The sequence below is a fragment of the Sander lucioperca genome, chromosome 7 (assembly GCF_008315115.2).
Source record: "Sander lucioperca isolate FBNREF2018 chromosome 7, SLUC_FBN_1.2, whole genome shotgun sequence".
In the NCBI taxonomy this organism is placed as follows: Eukaryota; Metazoa; Chordata; class Actinopteri; order Perciformes; family Percidae; genus Sander; species Sander lucioperca.
Window position 1 is genome coordinate 8,601,232 of NC_050179.1, and position 16,451 is coordinate 8,617,682.

At 41.3% G+C, this 16,451-nt stretch overlaps 1 protein-coding gene across 3 annotated transcripts in view; it reads right to left on the reverse strand.

The window, feature by feature from the left end:
- Positions 1-16,451, reverse strand: part of LOC116038570 (cGMP-inhibited 3',5'-cyclic phosphodiesterase A-like) — a 72,565-nt gene that overhangs the window by 23,030 nt on the left and 33,084 nt on the right. For all 3 annotated transcript variants that reach the window (XM_036003216.1, XM_036003215.1, XM_036003217.1), the window contains one exon: positions 11,371-11,421. In XM_036003216.1, the coding sequence (XP_035859109.1) occupies positions 11,371-11,421 (51 nt within the window). The remainder of the gene's footprint in view (positions 1-11,370; positions 11,422-16,451) is intronic.

Genomic DNA, 16,451 nt, shown 5'->3' on the forward strand with positions numbered 1-16,451 from the left:
ATAATTGCTGGTTGAAACAGGTAGTGCTCGAATTCATGATTCCTTTTGTTCCTTTAAAATATACTAGTTAAATTAATGAAATTAATCCAGATCGGTATTTTTAAAGGGAATACCACCGAAATGAGACTGTTTCACAGTTTGATTATTGGTCCCTGATTTCCAGGGTGGTGCCCCGTTTAGATTGTTTGTTGATTTGATAAAGTTATTAATAACCATATTCATAACTTTATTAATATTGATAAAACATCTTTGATAATTTGCCAATGATTGAATCTGTACACCTACGAATTCCCAACAGTTGTCTTCCTGTCGACCATGCACTTGTTGTCCTCCCCGGGTCATTATAAATGTTACTGGCATAACTAAATTGACCAGTTCATAAAGCATGAAGTAATTTATCACTCAATTCTGTGTTACCCCTTTTATCCAACTTCATTCCATCTCATTAGTTTTACACTTATATTTTGCATTCATGGTCAACAGACCTCATTTACATGAATTATACCTAATTTCTGAGTAAAATGAGGATATATGATTAGTTGTTTTGGATTATAACAGACTGGTATATGGCAATTATTAGCCAGGATATCCAAGATCAAAATTAACTGATGCAATTTTATTCACAAACAACAGAGAGCCAACGTATGTGTTGTATGTATGTATTGTCTCCATTTAGGAAAAGACACATCAAAGGTGTTATAAGAACAAGTTTGCAAACCTGTAGCTTTGAAGATGTGTGCACGCTCACATGTGCGTGTGTGCGTGTGTGTGTGTGTGTGTGTGTGTGTGTGTGTGTGTGTGTGTGTGCGTGTGCGTGCGTGCGTGCGTGCGTATTCATCTGCTGTAAAGCACAATGATACATTACCCGATTGCAACATGGTGTGTGTGTGTGTGTGTGTGTGTGTGTGTGTGTGTGTGTGTGCATGCACATACTTACATATGCACGTGTGTCCGTGTGTGTGGTGGGGTGAATGTGTGTATGTGGGTGTTTGTGTGTCTGGGCACGTGCATGCATTTGTGTGCATGTGTATGTTTATCTTCTGTAAAGCACAATAGTGCCCAATTGCACTACCAGGTCAAAATTCACCCGGGAAGACCATAAATGCTATAAAATTGAATAAAACACCCAAAATTCTATGACAGTTGTGAATATAATTTTTACTTCGAAGAGCATGAAAGGGAACAATGCCTGTTATTTTTGGTTAAGTTTGTTGAAAAAAACCCATATTTCTTATAAGAAACTTTGAAAACACGACACATTTAACCCGAAGACAACACAAGGGTTTAGATGCCTTTTTACTTTCATTTAAAATGTGATTTTAAAATTATTATTAAATAATTGAATACTTTATATAACCCTAAATATCTAACTTTAGCCTAATCTGACAAGCTATAGGCAAACAATGTATTCATAAAGTTTATTTATGTTATGTTACAATATTTTGACAAGTTAATGTTACTTCCAGTCCAGAGCACATTGGTTTTAGTCACCTTTGATCTTTAACATATAAGACCAAAATAACATTATAAACAAGACCCGTGTTCCATCGGATTTTCAATTATTATGCACGTTCTAAATATGAGCCTGTATTCTCGCTGTTGGTTTAAAATGGAAACATCAATAACAAAAAAACAACAGATGAAAACGAGCAGTTTTCCAGTTAGTTTTTGTTTTTATGGACATCGGAAAAACAAATACATCCATGAGCCAGCCACGTTCTTATACAGTAGCAGTCAATGTGGTGCACACAGGAAAAACAACGTGTAAATCATACGAATTTCAGTGCTTAAAATGAAAAAAGGATTATACTTAGTACCCTGATGGGTGAGCGTGTACAGGACTTAAAAGCAAGGGAGCAGAGTTCGCTTCCCGGGGAAAACAAAAGACTTTCACCCGGGAAATGTGTGTTCCTTGGGAGTGTTTTAATACAAACATGATCTTTTCCTAAACTTAACTGGTCGTTTTGGTGCCTAAACTTAACTTTCGTCGCCGCATAATCAATTTTTCTTGCCAATTTAACCCTAATCTCCGCCGAAATGACCGGCAGCTCGTGGTGCTCTGTACCCAGCGCACAGTCATCTATTCTGGGGTAACTGAACCACCAGCTACCGCTGACCTGACAGAGCACCAAGATCAGCAGCTCGTGGTGCTCTGTACCCAGCGCACAGTCATCTATTCTGGGGTAACTGAACCACCAGCTACCGCTGACCTGACAGAGCACCAAGATCAGCAGCTCGCAGTGCTCTGTACCCAGTGCACAGTCACCTATTCTGGGGTTACTGAACCACCAGCTACCGCTGACCTGACGGAGCACCAAGACCGGCAGCTCGCGGTGCTCTGTACCTGGCTCACAGTTCTATTCTCGGGTAACTGAACCACCAACTACCGCTGACCTGGCGGAGCACAATGCGGAGCACAATGCGGAGCACTGTAGCTGGCGGCATGAAGCTCTGTAGCGGCTTAAACAGCTAGCAACTGCCGCTCTGTAGCACGGAGCTCTGTAGCCGAGTAATGTGTGCGTAACTTTTCGTACAATATCATATGAACCCATTCATGAGAATGCGTTGAACAAAGACTGATTTGAAAACTATCACAGTCTGCATTCAAAAATAATGAGGGAGGCCAATTGCCCAGCAGCAAGCATTCACATTCGTCAGAAGCTTTGTCTCATGTTTATAGAGAATGTATTAAATGAGGACAATGATGGTGTACACAGCCATAACCAAATCATGTTTCAAAAGTGCATTTAGCTCAGGGAAAAAACAACATGGCACAAAATAAAACAAATTATACCTATAAACAATACCCAAACACAACAATATTAAAGTAAGAAAACAATAGACAATTGCAGTTGAACCACTATGATAGGACATATTCAATCACAGTGTCTGGACTTAGGTCCTGCAAAGTTTTGTAAAGTGTATAATAATTGTGGTAGCACACGCCTGAGCACACTTACATCGACTCACACATCAAAGGCTTTATTCTGTACCTTATATGGCTCCTTTTAACTCAGAAAAAGCAAAATCGTGAGGAGGAGCAGGGAGTGGTACTTCACAGTTGTAGGAGTTGAACAACAACATTAGGTCATAACATGTTTAGCACAGCTGTGCAATACTTGATGCTTAATGAATGGACACATTAGCAATGTGTCAGCTAGAACCTGACCTTTGACTTCCTCACTCCTGACCCCTCAGACGGCCAACAGCCATCGTCTGTTTCTGCCCTGTCTGCCCCACTGCTTTGCACCAGAGTATTGTGAGCCAGCTTTGTTTTTGAAGGGTAAAGTGAAAAGTTCACAAGCCACTATTAATTGCTATGCCTAGAGCAGTTGAACAACCACAACTAAACACAGGTCAGTCTTGGCTGCCAACCATTGTATCTAATAAACTAAAAAAGAAAATCCCTTTCCCTTTTTCCCCAAAGAATGTTATCAGATTTTTCTCCCCCAATGTCCCGTTCACTTTGATACCAGCTGCCAGGCACCTAGAATTATTGTGTTTACACTGGCTAAGTGACAAGTGGTTGACCTGAACAACACGTGTGAACACCTTTCATTCGTCTCCACAAAAGTGAAGGTTTCATATTTTATTTTCCTAGTCATATCAGATAAGTCACTGTATTCATGCAATTTTCCTATTGGTCTGCAAAAGGACAAAAGCTGTGTGTTCAACGGGTGTGAAGGCATTCCTCCACACATGATGATGACACACATTTATTGATAAATCTGACACATGGTCGGCACTGGGACCAAGATAATCTCTTTTAAAGACAAGGGGACGTCCTATGGGACAGCTGATGGGACGTTTCTAGACAGACGACTATTGTACACCCCTCATCCCTCCTCTCCTCTACATCTTCTCCTTCCTCTCCTCTTTCCTATACTCTGCTCTAATGCATGCTGTGGGGACAAGATGTAAACACATGTTTCTCAGCTCATTTACAGACTGATTTAAGACTTTGCTAAAGAGGGGGTTTAAGAAGAATATAGCTGCTGGAGAACATCTGTCTGGTCTCAGCATCTCCAAACATGTGCATACACAACAACTCATGTGAAACTTCTACAAACTTAACCCCTAGTTCTGACATCACAGCCAATACAAAAGTCAAGTGAAAACTTAAGCAACATATGCTAAGACTTACATTCAAATACACAGTGACATTGGCATACAAAGGGTATCATCCTGAGCATGCAGCACAGAGGCACACATGTGCACCCAGATAAACACATTGTGCTAGGAGGAAGAGCATTGTCTCACTAAGCTAAAATACCTAAAGAATTGGACCTGAGGAGCCATAAAAGGGGAGGGAATGATGAATATGTTGGGTTAGATTTTACACCATGAGCAAGCCACTTAATGCCCAAAACCTGACATGAAAAATAAAGTGTGGTGAAAGGCTCCAGGTGCATGGGTAGCATTTGAGATTTGAGGACACAGTGGGTATCTTGCTTCCACTGAATTTGTACTATTCTTATTGACCTGAAAAAATGGCAATACCTGCTCGGTTACAAAAACAAGCCAACAACTTGTTGCACTAGAAAGAATGTGCTGTTAAAATATATCTACCTTTGAAATTCCTGTCTCTGAACCTCCCTACAGAATGTTTGTGAGACGAGGAGTAATAGCTTTGAGCTATTAAACAAAGCTGACTGCAGGGAACTATAAAGAATGTGAAGTCCTGACCATCCCTGGCCCAAGCTTTTATATATCCCTTAAAAGTACATCCTGATGTTCCTAATCTACCAACAATCTGCAACCTAAAACTTAAGAATCATTAATGGACAGCCTGTAAATATCAGATTGGGACTATAATATATAACATCAAAAGGTATTGTAAGCATTTCCTGTCAGGTTAAATGATCAGTTTCATTCGTCAGCCACAGAGGACAGCTCACATAGGAGCCCCACACAGTGACCCCTGTCTGGCAAAAAAGCACTGTGAGCATCATAGAAAAAAGCTTTATTTTATATTTTTCTGAAAGCACCACGGTGGATGTTCTTTCATTGGACACATCTGCAATGTTTGTAAATTCCATTAAACGCTGTCGTTAAAATCAATATATTTTAACCTTCCAGTGAGCCTGTATACTGTATGAGTTTAATGACTTCTTTTTCTGAATAGATCTCAAAGCATGTATGCTCTTTTTAACTGCTGACCTACACCACATTCATAGTAACACACATTCACATCTGGGAAATGTCTCTGTCTCTCTTCTGATCATTGAAACAATGTCTGTGGCCATGAAAAACAGCTGGCAGGCCTGCACGTTGGGAAAGTGACAAACTGACAGATTAATACATTGGTCCACTGGATGAGCTGCTCACCAGCAATTTACACTGGCTTTTGATTTTGGATGACTGTGAGATTTGATTTTATGTTTGCCTTTTGGACTGTAAAAAGTTTTCACTGTCAGTCACAGTATGTCATAGTAGTTTTCACTGAAAACAACTATGACCTACTGTCCTGATCAAGCAACACTAAGAAGGTGTTAAAAGTATAGTTTGACATTTTGGGAAATACACTTATTCGCTTTCTTGCAGAGGATTAATACCACTCTCATGTCTCTACGGTAAATATGAAGCTACCACTAGTAGCCGATTAGTTTAGCACAAAGACTGCCTAGATTGCCTGGCTCTGTCCAAAGGCAACAACTGCCTACTAGCACCTCTAAAGCTCACCAATTAACATGTCATATCTTGTTTGTTTACTTTGTACCTTTAGACAAAGCTAGGCTAGCTGTAGGCAGCAAGCTGTTAAATAACCAGCTCTAGATTCATTTTTACCTTACAGACATAAGAGTGGTATTGAGCTTCACATTTAACTCTCAGCAAGAAACCCTTATAAGGATCATTCGAAAAATGTTGAACTTTTGCTTTAATGAAGCAGTCACACAACTCAATGTGCTGCACTTTAGTCTGTGGGCCGGTGCTCTTAGGGAAGGAAAAGTGAATGAAGATTACAATTTCATAGCAGTTAAATAAATCGCTCAAGGGCACCTTTACAGTTGGGTCAATTAGAGATAAATGCATTCTATTTTTAATACTTAGGAGCCTATTTTTGTGCCACTGTGGATTAACTGTTGTGACTTTGTGCTATCCAAGAAGCATTATTTTTGGAGCATGTGAATTCTTTCCTGCTTGCAGCCATTTGGTATTTTTGTGGCTGGTCACTCTTTTGCATTTAACTGGCATGAGGCACACTGATTTGAAAAGGTAGGAAAGTTCAGTTTCAACTAATGCCAGTGACACACCCACTGATCCTTCTAATCCGGCCCCTGTGCAAGCACCTCTGGTTACAAATTTACCACAAATTTGTGTGATATTTGGTCACAAGCCTCCAGCTTTTGTTGACATGCTGCATTTGATAAAAAACAACTACCAGCACCAATAAACAGTTTTTATGGCTCCTTAACAAGCCAAGCCATATACTAAAACATGCATGAACATTCTGTTATGGCATTTTACCATGAATAACAGTGTACATGATCAATGGTCTTAATTACCTGTGTGAACACAGTTCAGAACAGTACATCAATAGACATGCCATAGATTATCACCCGTGCAGCAGTTCATGTAAACCAAAGCAAGGGCCAGTCAAAACAAACCAGCAATCACTCCTGAAGAGTGAAAAGCTGTTTGTCCACACAGCTTCTCTGTACTCAAGGCCCTACTCTGCTGTATGTGTAGCTTTAGTTGCAGTAATGTGCACCAAAGATTGACCAAATAATATTTGCAAATAACTCTTAGGGCTGGTTTAGTGTGGAAATTGTATTGTAAAATGTGTTTTTCGTTGACTAACTCAAACCACAGTTGCCCATGATATGATATCAAAAAATACATGACAAAAAATGCTGAGAATGACTTGCTCAATGCTGGTGTGCATACATGCATCTACAATATTTAAAATTGTGAACCATAAACTTTGGATATATGTATGCACAAAATGTGCCTTTTAACAACACCATCAACATTGACATTGCAACAACACTGAGCGATGGAAATATGACTGTTGGTGTTCCTGCTGTGTCCACATGTTTTTGCCAAAAACTGCAGAAGACAGATGAAGTGCATTTGGTGCAACAAACAAAACGTTGATCCTTCTGTCTAATGATGATTATAAATGGGATAGACAGACAAAGAGGTCACATTTTTGCAATTTTTGAGACGGTCCACTTTCTGCACTTTTAACCCCTCGGCTCCCTCATCTAAACATACAGTCCTCTTAGCCTCTTGGAAAATACCAGTGATATGTGGGCTTCTTAAAATTGTGCAATGATGAGAATATAATGTATCCCACAGGAAAGCTAGATACTGGACAAATGCCTCAGGGGCCTACTGGAGAATGAAAGATATTTGATTTTCTTAGTAAACACATTTCAATAATATAAGCAACTCTGGCTCTTTATAAAGCACACACAGATACACGTACTGCGGTGCTTATTTTGCAATTAACCCCTCGCAAAACTCCTCACAAAAAATAGGAATGTGCTGAGCAAAACTTGGGGGATATAGTAAAAAAATACTTAAGTGCATTCAATATTTTTTAGTAGATTGATCTAATTTAACTCTCTGCATGTTTGAAAAACCATTACCGTGTAGTTTTCTACTCCAGTGGCAGTGCAGTTAGTGTAATGGCCCTGATTGCATCAGTCGAGAAGGATTACTTGAAAAGGAGCCTGGGAGATGGTGATGTTCTCTACTTAAAATAACAGAGCAGTGATACAGTGTGAATCACAGCAGAACGGTAACACAAACCTCCACTGAGACACTGTTCGCTCCCTGCCTCAGCTCCTACAGCCAAAACTACACCCAGCAGCACTGCCCTTTCCACTTCCTAACCAAACCCACACCACCACCGTGACCTAACTCCCCTTACAACCCCTCTGTCAGCTCAGACTGAAGCTGTGCTGAGCCTGGTCCTCAGATGAAGCCAGGATACAATTACACGCTATTACATATTTTATTAAAAAGGGGTGTATGGGCTAGAGCTTAGATCGGGCCCAAAAAATCAAGCCCGACCCTACCCGAGCCCGTGCACGTTGCGTCCGAGCCCGGCCCGGCCCGACACATTAACTGTTATTATGAGCCCGAGCCCGATTTAAACCTGACAATTTTTAATACGTGGGACGTAGAATTATCTTAATAAATAGCGGTAATTCAACAAGGACGAAGCATGTAAACTGCGCTGTTTGTTTATTCAGAATGGAATGGATCGCAAATGGATCCGAATGAAGAAACGTAAAAAAAACTTGACCCTAGCTCCCTCAGCCGAATAGTGTGGGTAACAGATCAAGGCAGCAACATAATCAAAGCCCTGGAACCATATAGGAGACTTTCTTGTCTCGATCACCTAATTAATGGCCTAGTCCTTCGGCACGGTCTGCATGCTGACGCACTGGCCAACAACAGTGCTGCAGATGGGGGAGACACAGCACAGTTTACCTCACACTCAAGTCAGTGCAGGACATACACCCAGAGCTACGGGAGAAGCTGGAGAGGCATAGCTTTCTCCCCACCGAATAAGGCTAATAAAGTAATGATTAAAAAAACACAAATGCTTGATCAAGGGTCCGCCCGGCCTGAGGATAGCGGCGGAAAATATCGACCCGGCCCGGCCCGAGAGTACTCTAGTATGGGCTAAAATATGTGCCACCAGAACTTGAATTTGAATTGCTAAACTTGAATAATTGCATTGAAAAACTGAGTTTGAATCACATAATTTGAAATTGTATTGTTTAATTTTAATGATTGCATTGAAAAACTGAATCTGAATAGTATAATTTGAAATTGAATGTATTCGTTTGGAACTGAAGTCCAATAAAATCTGATCCTCACTGAAAATTCAACTCTCTATATATCTTCACATTCAGTTCTCACAATTCAATTTCAAGTTACTGTGACAGACATCCGGGTAGTTGAAGGATGAAAGAAGAGCAATCAAGTGCCGATCGATAGATAGAGGCGCAGATACACAGGACTTCTCTTCGGCCAATCAGCACTTACGTTTTGGAGCACAGTTCGCGCTCCAAAATCACCCACAATCCTTTGCCGGCTTGTTAAAAAAATAACAATGGCGGACGGAGTCGGAGCGGCATCGCTGACGGCACAATAATCATTTAAAAATAAAAATAATAACTGCCTCATTAAAGATTTACTGGGAAAGATCAAGCCAATTGTCCCCTAACATGCAGCCATCTCATCTCTGAGGAGAGGTTTGTTTTTCCTTCCACATATTTCAGGGTGTTTGATTCCAACACAGGAGCCAACAAAGATAACAAAAAGCTAAAGAGACAGACAGATTGGTAGAGACAGAAGCAAGAAATGCCGGCATAAAATACAGGGCAAACAAAAGAGATGCATGAGGTAAAACAGATGGCTTATGCTGGGCAATGAGTGAGCAAGGATTTACCGCATGATATAAGTGCAAACATATATCCATCATCAGCACTGCAGCGGGCAAAGTCACGAGTTTCTTAAAATCTTGCCAACTGAATAGGTATGCTATAAATAGAACCAAGTTAAAATGTCATTCTATTCCTCACTTTCTCTCTGAGAAATGGCACCAACTCAGAGGTGTTTTACTGCTGCACGTCATAAAAAGTAGGAGCTTAAAAATGTTTATGCTTTTGTATCATTTGTGGCAGATCCAATTATTTCCCAGGCAGAGGACATTAAAAAACGCAGGTAGTATATTTTCTCTTTCAGCCTTAAATGTAGTCTTGCCACAGGACCCAAGAGCACTACTCTACTAGGCTGTCATGATGGGACCAACCAGAAAAAGGGCAGTGACCTTTTTCAACTCCCAAACCCGCAGTATAGGAAACGGTGATCTCAAGTGTTTGAAGTGCTCACAGTGATTTTGAGAAAACTTCAACATGACTGCAATGTCATGGCTTGTCTGCCTCACAGACCACTCTTCCAGCCATTTTGTAATTTACAATAACAGTCACAAGATCCGGGCCTACAAACACTCTTTTCTCTGATAATCTCCCTAGGTAAAGTTCCAAAACCAATGTGTTTTCAAGTGGAATACATATATTTAAATAGCTCTTTCCATACATAACTTCACTGTCAATTCCTAAGCTAAAACATCCACCGCAAGCTTTGGACGGGGGGAAATAAATAGAAAAAAGACGTGGTTTGGAAAATGAGCCTGCTAATGTGTGCATGTTGGCGACTATGACACAGTGGAGATCACTCAAATGCTCTGGTCACCAGCTAAAGAGCGGAGTGTGTGATTTACACACTCTACTAGGTGCCATGGCATAGTGAAGCGCTACCAGCCTCTCTGACCAACAGCCTGGTCCAAGAGAGTAGAGCCAAGGAGATAGCCACGAGATGGAGAGAAATGCCAACATAAGCCTCGACTTCTTACACGTCTTCTCAGTCTCTGGACTATTACAGGATTCTACTGACGAACGCAGAGCACCAATCCAAATTCAAAAAAAGACTGAACTGACCACTGAATCTAAATGGCAGCTTAGGGAATGCATCAATCAAATAATATGTGCTTGCCTACTAACCCCACATTACAAAGTGATATGAGCCTTGGACAATATTTTACAAGGGTAACATGCTATTTGAAAATGTCTCCGCTCAAAAGGGATAATACTGTAAGGCTGATTTTGGGTATACCACGATATGAGTCTTAGCATCTCTAGGAAATTACACAGTGTGCAATTTGATTTCAAGCCCAATCCTGTGCTTTTCATGAAAAATCCCCTAATTTCCCCACCAACCACAACTTCTTTGGCATTTATTGCAACCCAAGCATACAGTGTCAGCACAGACACATTGTCTATTCATTTCTAAAGGACATCCTCTTGATAGCAGAACATGTAGTACAGAACAAATACTGTATATGGCCCTGTCAACGCCAAGGGCATTGTTTGTTCTGTACTCCAGAGCCCTGCCCTGTGGCTCTGTAGCAGCTCAATGCACAAATTCCCGAACGCACACACACACATCCTAATCTCAAGGTAATCTCAAGGATGTGGCTGTGTGTGTCTGCTCTCTACAAGCTGTGCCCCCTTGTGTCCGAGCCCATCTAGTTTAAATTCCCTGGCCTTTAATGGCTTGTGCAGCACCTTAAAGCCAAATCACAGACCTGCATCCTTTAGACTAACAGAGTTCGAAAAGGACTCTGGTGGGAAGTGACACCTCTGGACATGCTGTTTAATCAGGGCCAAAATGAGTGTGTAAACAGGCTTGTTAGTGGTAGAATTTCTGCTATTTGCGTCATTTATAAGGTGTGTGTAGGCGAGTGACGGAGATCAGGGAGCTAGTTCCTGTATGTGTGTTTTCCTGTCAGCTGTTTATCATTATTGTCATTACTAGTGTGTCTCTTTTTGTGTGGACAATGCTAACCTGTGATCCTCGGGAGCCTCTCTTGTGGTCCCAATCCGAGCGGGGGAGCATCTGTGGGAAAAAAAGAGATATGTTCAAGCCACAGTCCTGCACATCATGTTCCTGTTAGCGTCCTACAACAGAACATTGTCCCCTCACAAAGGCAACACCATAATGGTGATATACTGTGCTGTATCAGAAAAGAGGAGGCGCAGCAGTGGTAATGCAAAAAAGTCGATGCAAAGAGTCAAGGAAGTGTGGGGGGAATGGAAACGCTCATAAATGCAAAAATGGGTTTTGTCTATTGTTTTCACTTTCCATTAAAGGTCCCATGGCATGAACATTTCATTTTATGAGGTTTTTTAACATTAGTGGCTAGAAATGGCGATAGGTATAAACCGAGCCCTGTCCTCCTCTGCCTTTGAGAAAATGAAAGCTCAGATGGGCCGATCTAGAATCTTGCTCCTTATGAGGTCATAAGGAGGAAGGTTACCTCCCCTTTCTCTGCTTTGCCCGCCCAGAGAATTTGGCCCACCCATGAGAGAGAGACATCATGGCTTTCAAACGAGCAAAGTGGCAGTTGGTCAAGGCCACACCCCCACTCTCCCTCTCTCTCCTCCTCAATAGCTACAGACACAGAAATGGCACATACTAAGGAAAGCTCATTGTGGGACTGGCTCTAGTGGCAGAATTTCGGGAAAGAGACTTCAGATACAGTATTAGGGGACAACTATGGTCTATATAAAAGCATCCAAAGAGAAGCATGTCATGGGACCTTTAAGCGCAGATATCTAATGCAATTTCACAGTCAGGTTTGGTTTACTTTAGCTCCTATTCACTGCCTAAAGGCCTGGTGGAGGCTGAGGATTTTTACGCTGTTTAATTACCAGCCACTGTGTCCTCCCACAGGCCTCGTAAACCCGTTTTCCACTTTCTTGGGAGTCAACAAATGCATCAGTGCAGCTCTGTCACTGATTTTTGGTGAACACGTTGCAGGAGAGCCAAGTCAACATTAAACCCCCCTGCCTCTGTTGGGGCTTTCTGCCCCAGAACTGAGAAGCCCTGAGAAACGCAGCATGTCGCTGTGACAAATTGCTGCTGCACACACTGAGGCAAGGGGCTCAGTATAAGAGCCAAATTGATAACTCTGGTGTAATTTACTGTGTCAGAGGAGGTCATTGAGTTGTGTCATGCTGTGAGTGAAAACATTGAGAGTTTCGGTCGCCAGTGCTACGAGTTTTTTCCAACAGTGCTGCTTAGTTCTAAACAAATAGTTAAGTAACTGTTAACTGCCTCATTATAAGGATGTTTAGTTAGTATATTTTTGACTGTAAAAAACACAGGTATATTTGTACTGTATACTGAATCGGTCAGAGTAAGATGCTGCTTGACAATTGAGAGTTTTCAGGGCCTTTAAAGCCCTGTACTGTAAATCAAGTTGGGAGTCATAGCAGGTTTAAATCCTGTGTTTTGGTAATGGCTCCACAAATCTGTGGTGACCCTGACAAACAAGGTCACCATCATAACAATCACACATACAACATACATTCATAAAGTACAACGGCGTTTTCCCACAATTTGACACTTTTTCTTTTTAAAAGAAATGCAGTACGAGGGGTTTGCCCTCTCTCAACAAACATCACTCATCCTCCATTTTCTAGCCCGAGGACTGCAAGAGCCTAGATTCTCCGATCGTCAGCATGATATCTGTGAGTCACTTTAAAGCTCTATCAAGCATGCATGTACAGTACCTTCTCATGCATTAAAATAACAATACTAGATGGAAAAATAAGTTAACAAGCAATCAACTGTGTAAAAGGCCAATGTATGAGATGTAAATTACTGTGAATGATAGTATTAGCCAGCCAGTGAGCTGTTTGTCTTATTCTTTACTGCTCTGACAGCAGGTTTTGCTTTTACAGTATCAGACATGGCAGCAGCTCCTCCATGGTCACAGCGGAGTCCTGCTCCATTAGAAGGTCCTAGTATCAGTGAGGCTCTCCAGGCGCACACACATAAACAGCCTTTTCGGTCTTATGTAACCCAACCTTTCATCTCCATGCTCTGAGAGACAGACCCAGACTACACAGAAGTCTACATGCGCCCTTGATGTGCCAAAACAAAAAAAACCACACAAAATCAAAGCTAAGCATAAAATTTGAGTGGCTCAAAACAATTTGATCAACAAATACATGTGGATGGTGTGCTACTCACTTGCTAAATCAAACAGTAGATGCAGTCTGGTGCCACTGTGTTTGAAAGTTGTTGTTTTTACCAGTGCTTGACAATCAGTAAACACAATATGCTTTCAAGTTTCAAACCACTAGCGTTAGAATAAACAATAATTTACTGTAGCACAAACATCATCTATTTTTTAAAGACAACAAGGAACGATATCAGTCACGAGAGTCAAAAGAAACCCAGTAGAACTAGACAATAACCTCACAGAGGCTAAAATATGTCTATATCACTGCAAAAAAAGAATGTGACTGAATACAAAAGGGCGATACGTCTTCTTTTCAAGACAGTTAATCACTTACAAACAATAATGGCTAAAACAAAAAGTCTTGTTTAAACTTTATTACTTTGTTTTGCTTCAGGAGGACGGAGTAGAGTATACTTAAAACATATGATAGTTCACTGCCAATATTATGTCTAAAGAGGTAAAACCACACATAAATGATTTCTTAGATATCTCCTGGTTTTCCATGGAAACCCTCCAGGCAGCATAACACAGCCGAAGCAGTAAAATTTCCAAATGGATTTGTTTTTGTCCTAAAGCACCAGTGCACCTACTGGGAAAAATAACAACTTTGTAGAAGTTATGCCCTTTGTTTCACCCTCTGCTACTAGATGCATTATGCCACCCAATAACTCAGAAGAAGTCAGGTCTAGCAGTGGCTTTCCATCACTTATAGCAATGCTGGTGATTTATAAGTGACTGAAAGGACAAAGAAATGCTTTGTGTCTATGAAAGTGGAAGAATGTCCTTCAATCATCGCACAATAGCTACCAGAGTAACACAACACACTCAATAAGGTCTGACGCATTGTTATGGGACTCTGGCTCCATTGTAAACACATTCTGGAGATTTGCTGTACTTTCATGATGCAGAGTAATACTCTCAAGAAACAAACACGAAAGAAATGATCACAGTGTAGTTCAGCTTCATGTTAATACTGTCATATGTGCAGCCAAGTTAAGGGATCTTTCCATAAAAAAAATGATTAGGAGTAGCAGTAACTGGAAGTTTGAACCATTTTTTCAACTACTGTTTCTACTTGCTAACTCGAGATCCCCTGGTTGGGAATTATTGCTTCCACCCCAGTACGGTGCCCACAAGACTAGAGAATAATATTTAAAAACGTCAACACCAATGTGTCTTTCCAACAATGTCCCAGACCCAGTTACTGTGGATAGACCACAGACCTCACTGTCAACAGTTTTCTTTGGAACTATTTTGTACCTGTAAAGCTTGTACACAGTGAGTCACCAAGACATTGTTCCTGGAAAGAGCTGTTGCTGTTGAATTTTTACACATCAATGGTGTGAGCACCAAAAACAAAATTCCATTCAACGTCACTGTATTGGGATGGAGGCAGAAATCTCTTTTCGTTTGTTGCAGATAACACTAGCAATAACCTTCACACGTCTACCAGGATTAAGATACAGAGTGAATTTGGGTTACTCAGATTGATGAAACCTCATATTAGCCTCGGCCGAATGTAGTAAGTAATGTTAGTATGCCTTTTTGCCTAAAACAAGGACTGTGGATCTTGTCCCCGATTTCTAATAGTGTTCACTCTAAGATGAAATCACTTAACCTGTGTCTTGGTACGAGAAATCCTGTCTTTTACCATCCAGCTTGATGACAGTTTGTTTAGATTTATATGCATAAATGTAAATAAAAAGGATACTCCTTAGTAGATGATATGAAAATGTCAGACGTACAAAGAAAGCAGCCAGCCAAAATATGCCCGACCTGCTGCCCTCTGTAAATGAGCTGCTTTCTCATGACTCAAAACAGTGCCAGCCAAGTAAACTCCCAGCCTTCCTCTCACCCAGAGTGTTAAGAGGGCAGCAGCGTGGATGCCAGTATGCAGCCAAGCCCTGTCTACCACCATGGCTCCAAGCCACAGCCCACAGCAAGCTGCCGTGCCTCTGAGGTGCTGGGTAAACATCATGGTGTCAAAGCACAAACAAACTACTGGAATATGCTTGTTGTTTGACTTGCTCCCGCCAGTAACCAGTTGAGAACCACTTCGCTGTGGGTGTGAAGTGGCAGGAGCTAAAGCTACAGCACCCACAGTGAAGCTCCACTTTCACCTGACGCCTCGTAATGAGCCTGATCCACTGTCATCTACTTACTACAGAGCACTTTTCAAAATCAGTCTGAAAGGAAACCGGAAACTGCCTCGTCCTATTATAGCTCAGTGCAAGATAACTGCTAGCAGTGTTTCTTAATCATTCATTCATGATCAGGCTTTCATTCTTCTCTGCCTCCCTCTTTCTCTCTCTGCCTCCCGTGTCCTATTTCGTCCCTCATTACTGGCTTCATATGAGTGGAGTTGATGTGTGTCTACTTAGATCTTCAGTAGCTGTATTAGCTTGTTAGTGCACTGGATTTACTGGGACCCAAATTCAGTGTCCATTGAGGACACAGCTACGATAACTGCCAACTAGAGATCTCCTGGTTGGGGGAAGGGAAGGAAATAAGAGAAGAGTGCTGATCTTACAGTATGGTTGGGTTAATTAAGGCGGTGTTGAAGGGCCAGCAGATCAGTCTGCAGAATTTCCAATCAGCTTGACCCAAGGGTTTAATGCACCACCTCTTTGTCCAATTAAACTCACTCTGCTCTCACTTACAATCAGGTCTGCAAAGTCATGACTTCACACATATGCCTACTTACGTAATGCAAACACACATGCACTCAGTCTCACACTCGCTGCCTCGAGGTCTCTCTTTTCTTGCTTATTCCTCCTTTGTTCTTTTATCACTGCATCTGTCAAAGATATTCTGACGTCTGAATTGCTTGACTCAGAGAGTGTCCCACACTCATTTTTCATTTCAGCCGACAAAAAGAAAGTAGGTCAGATTCTAC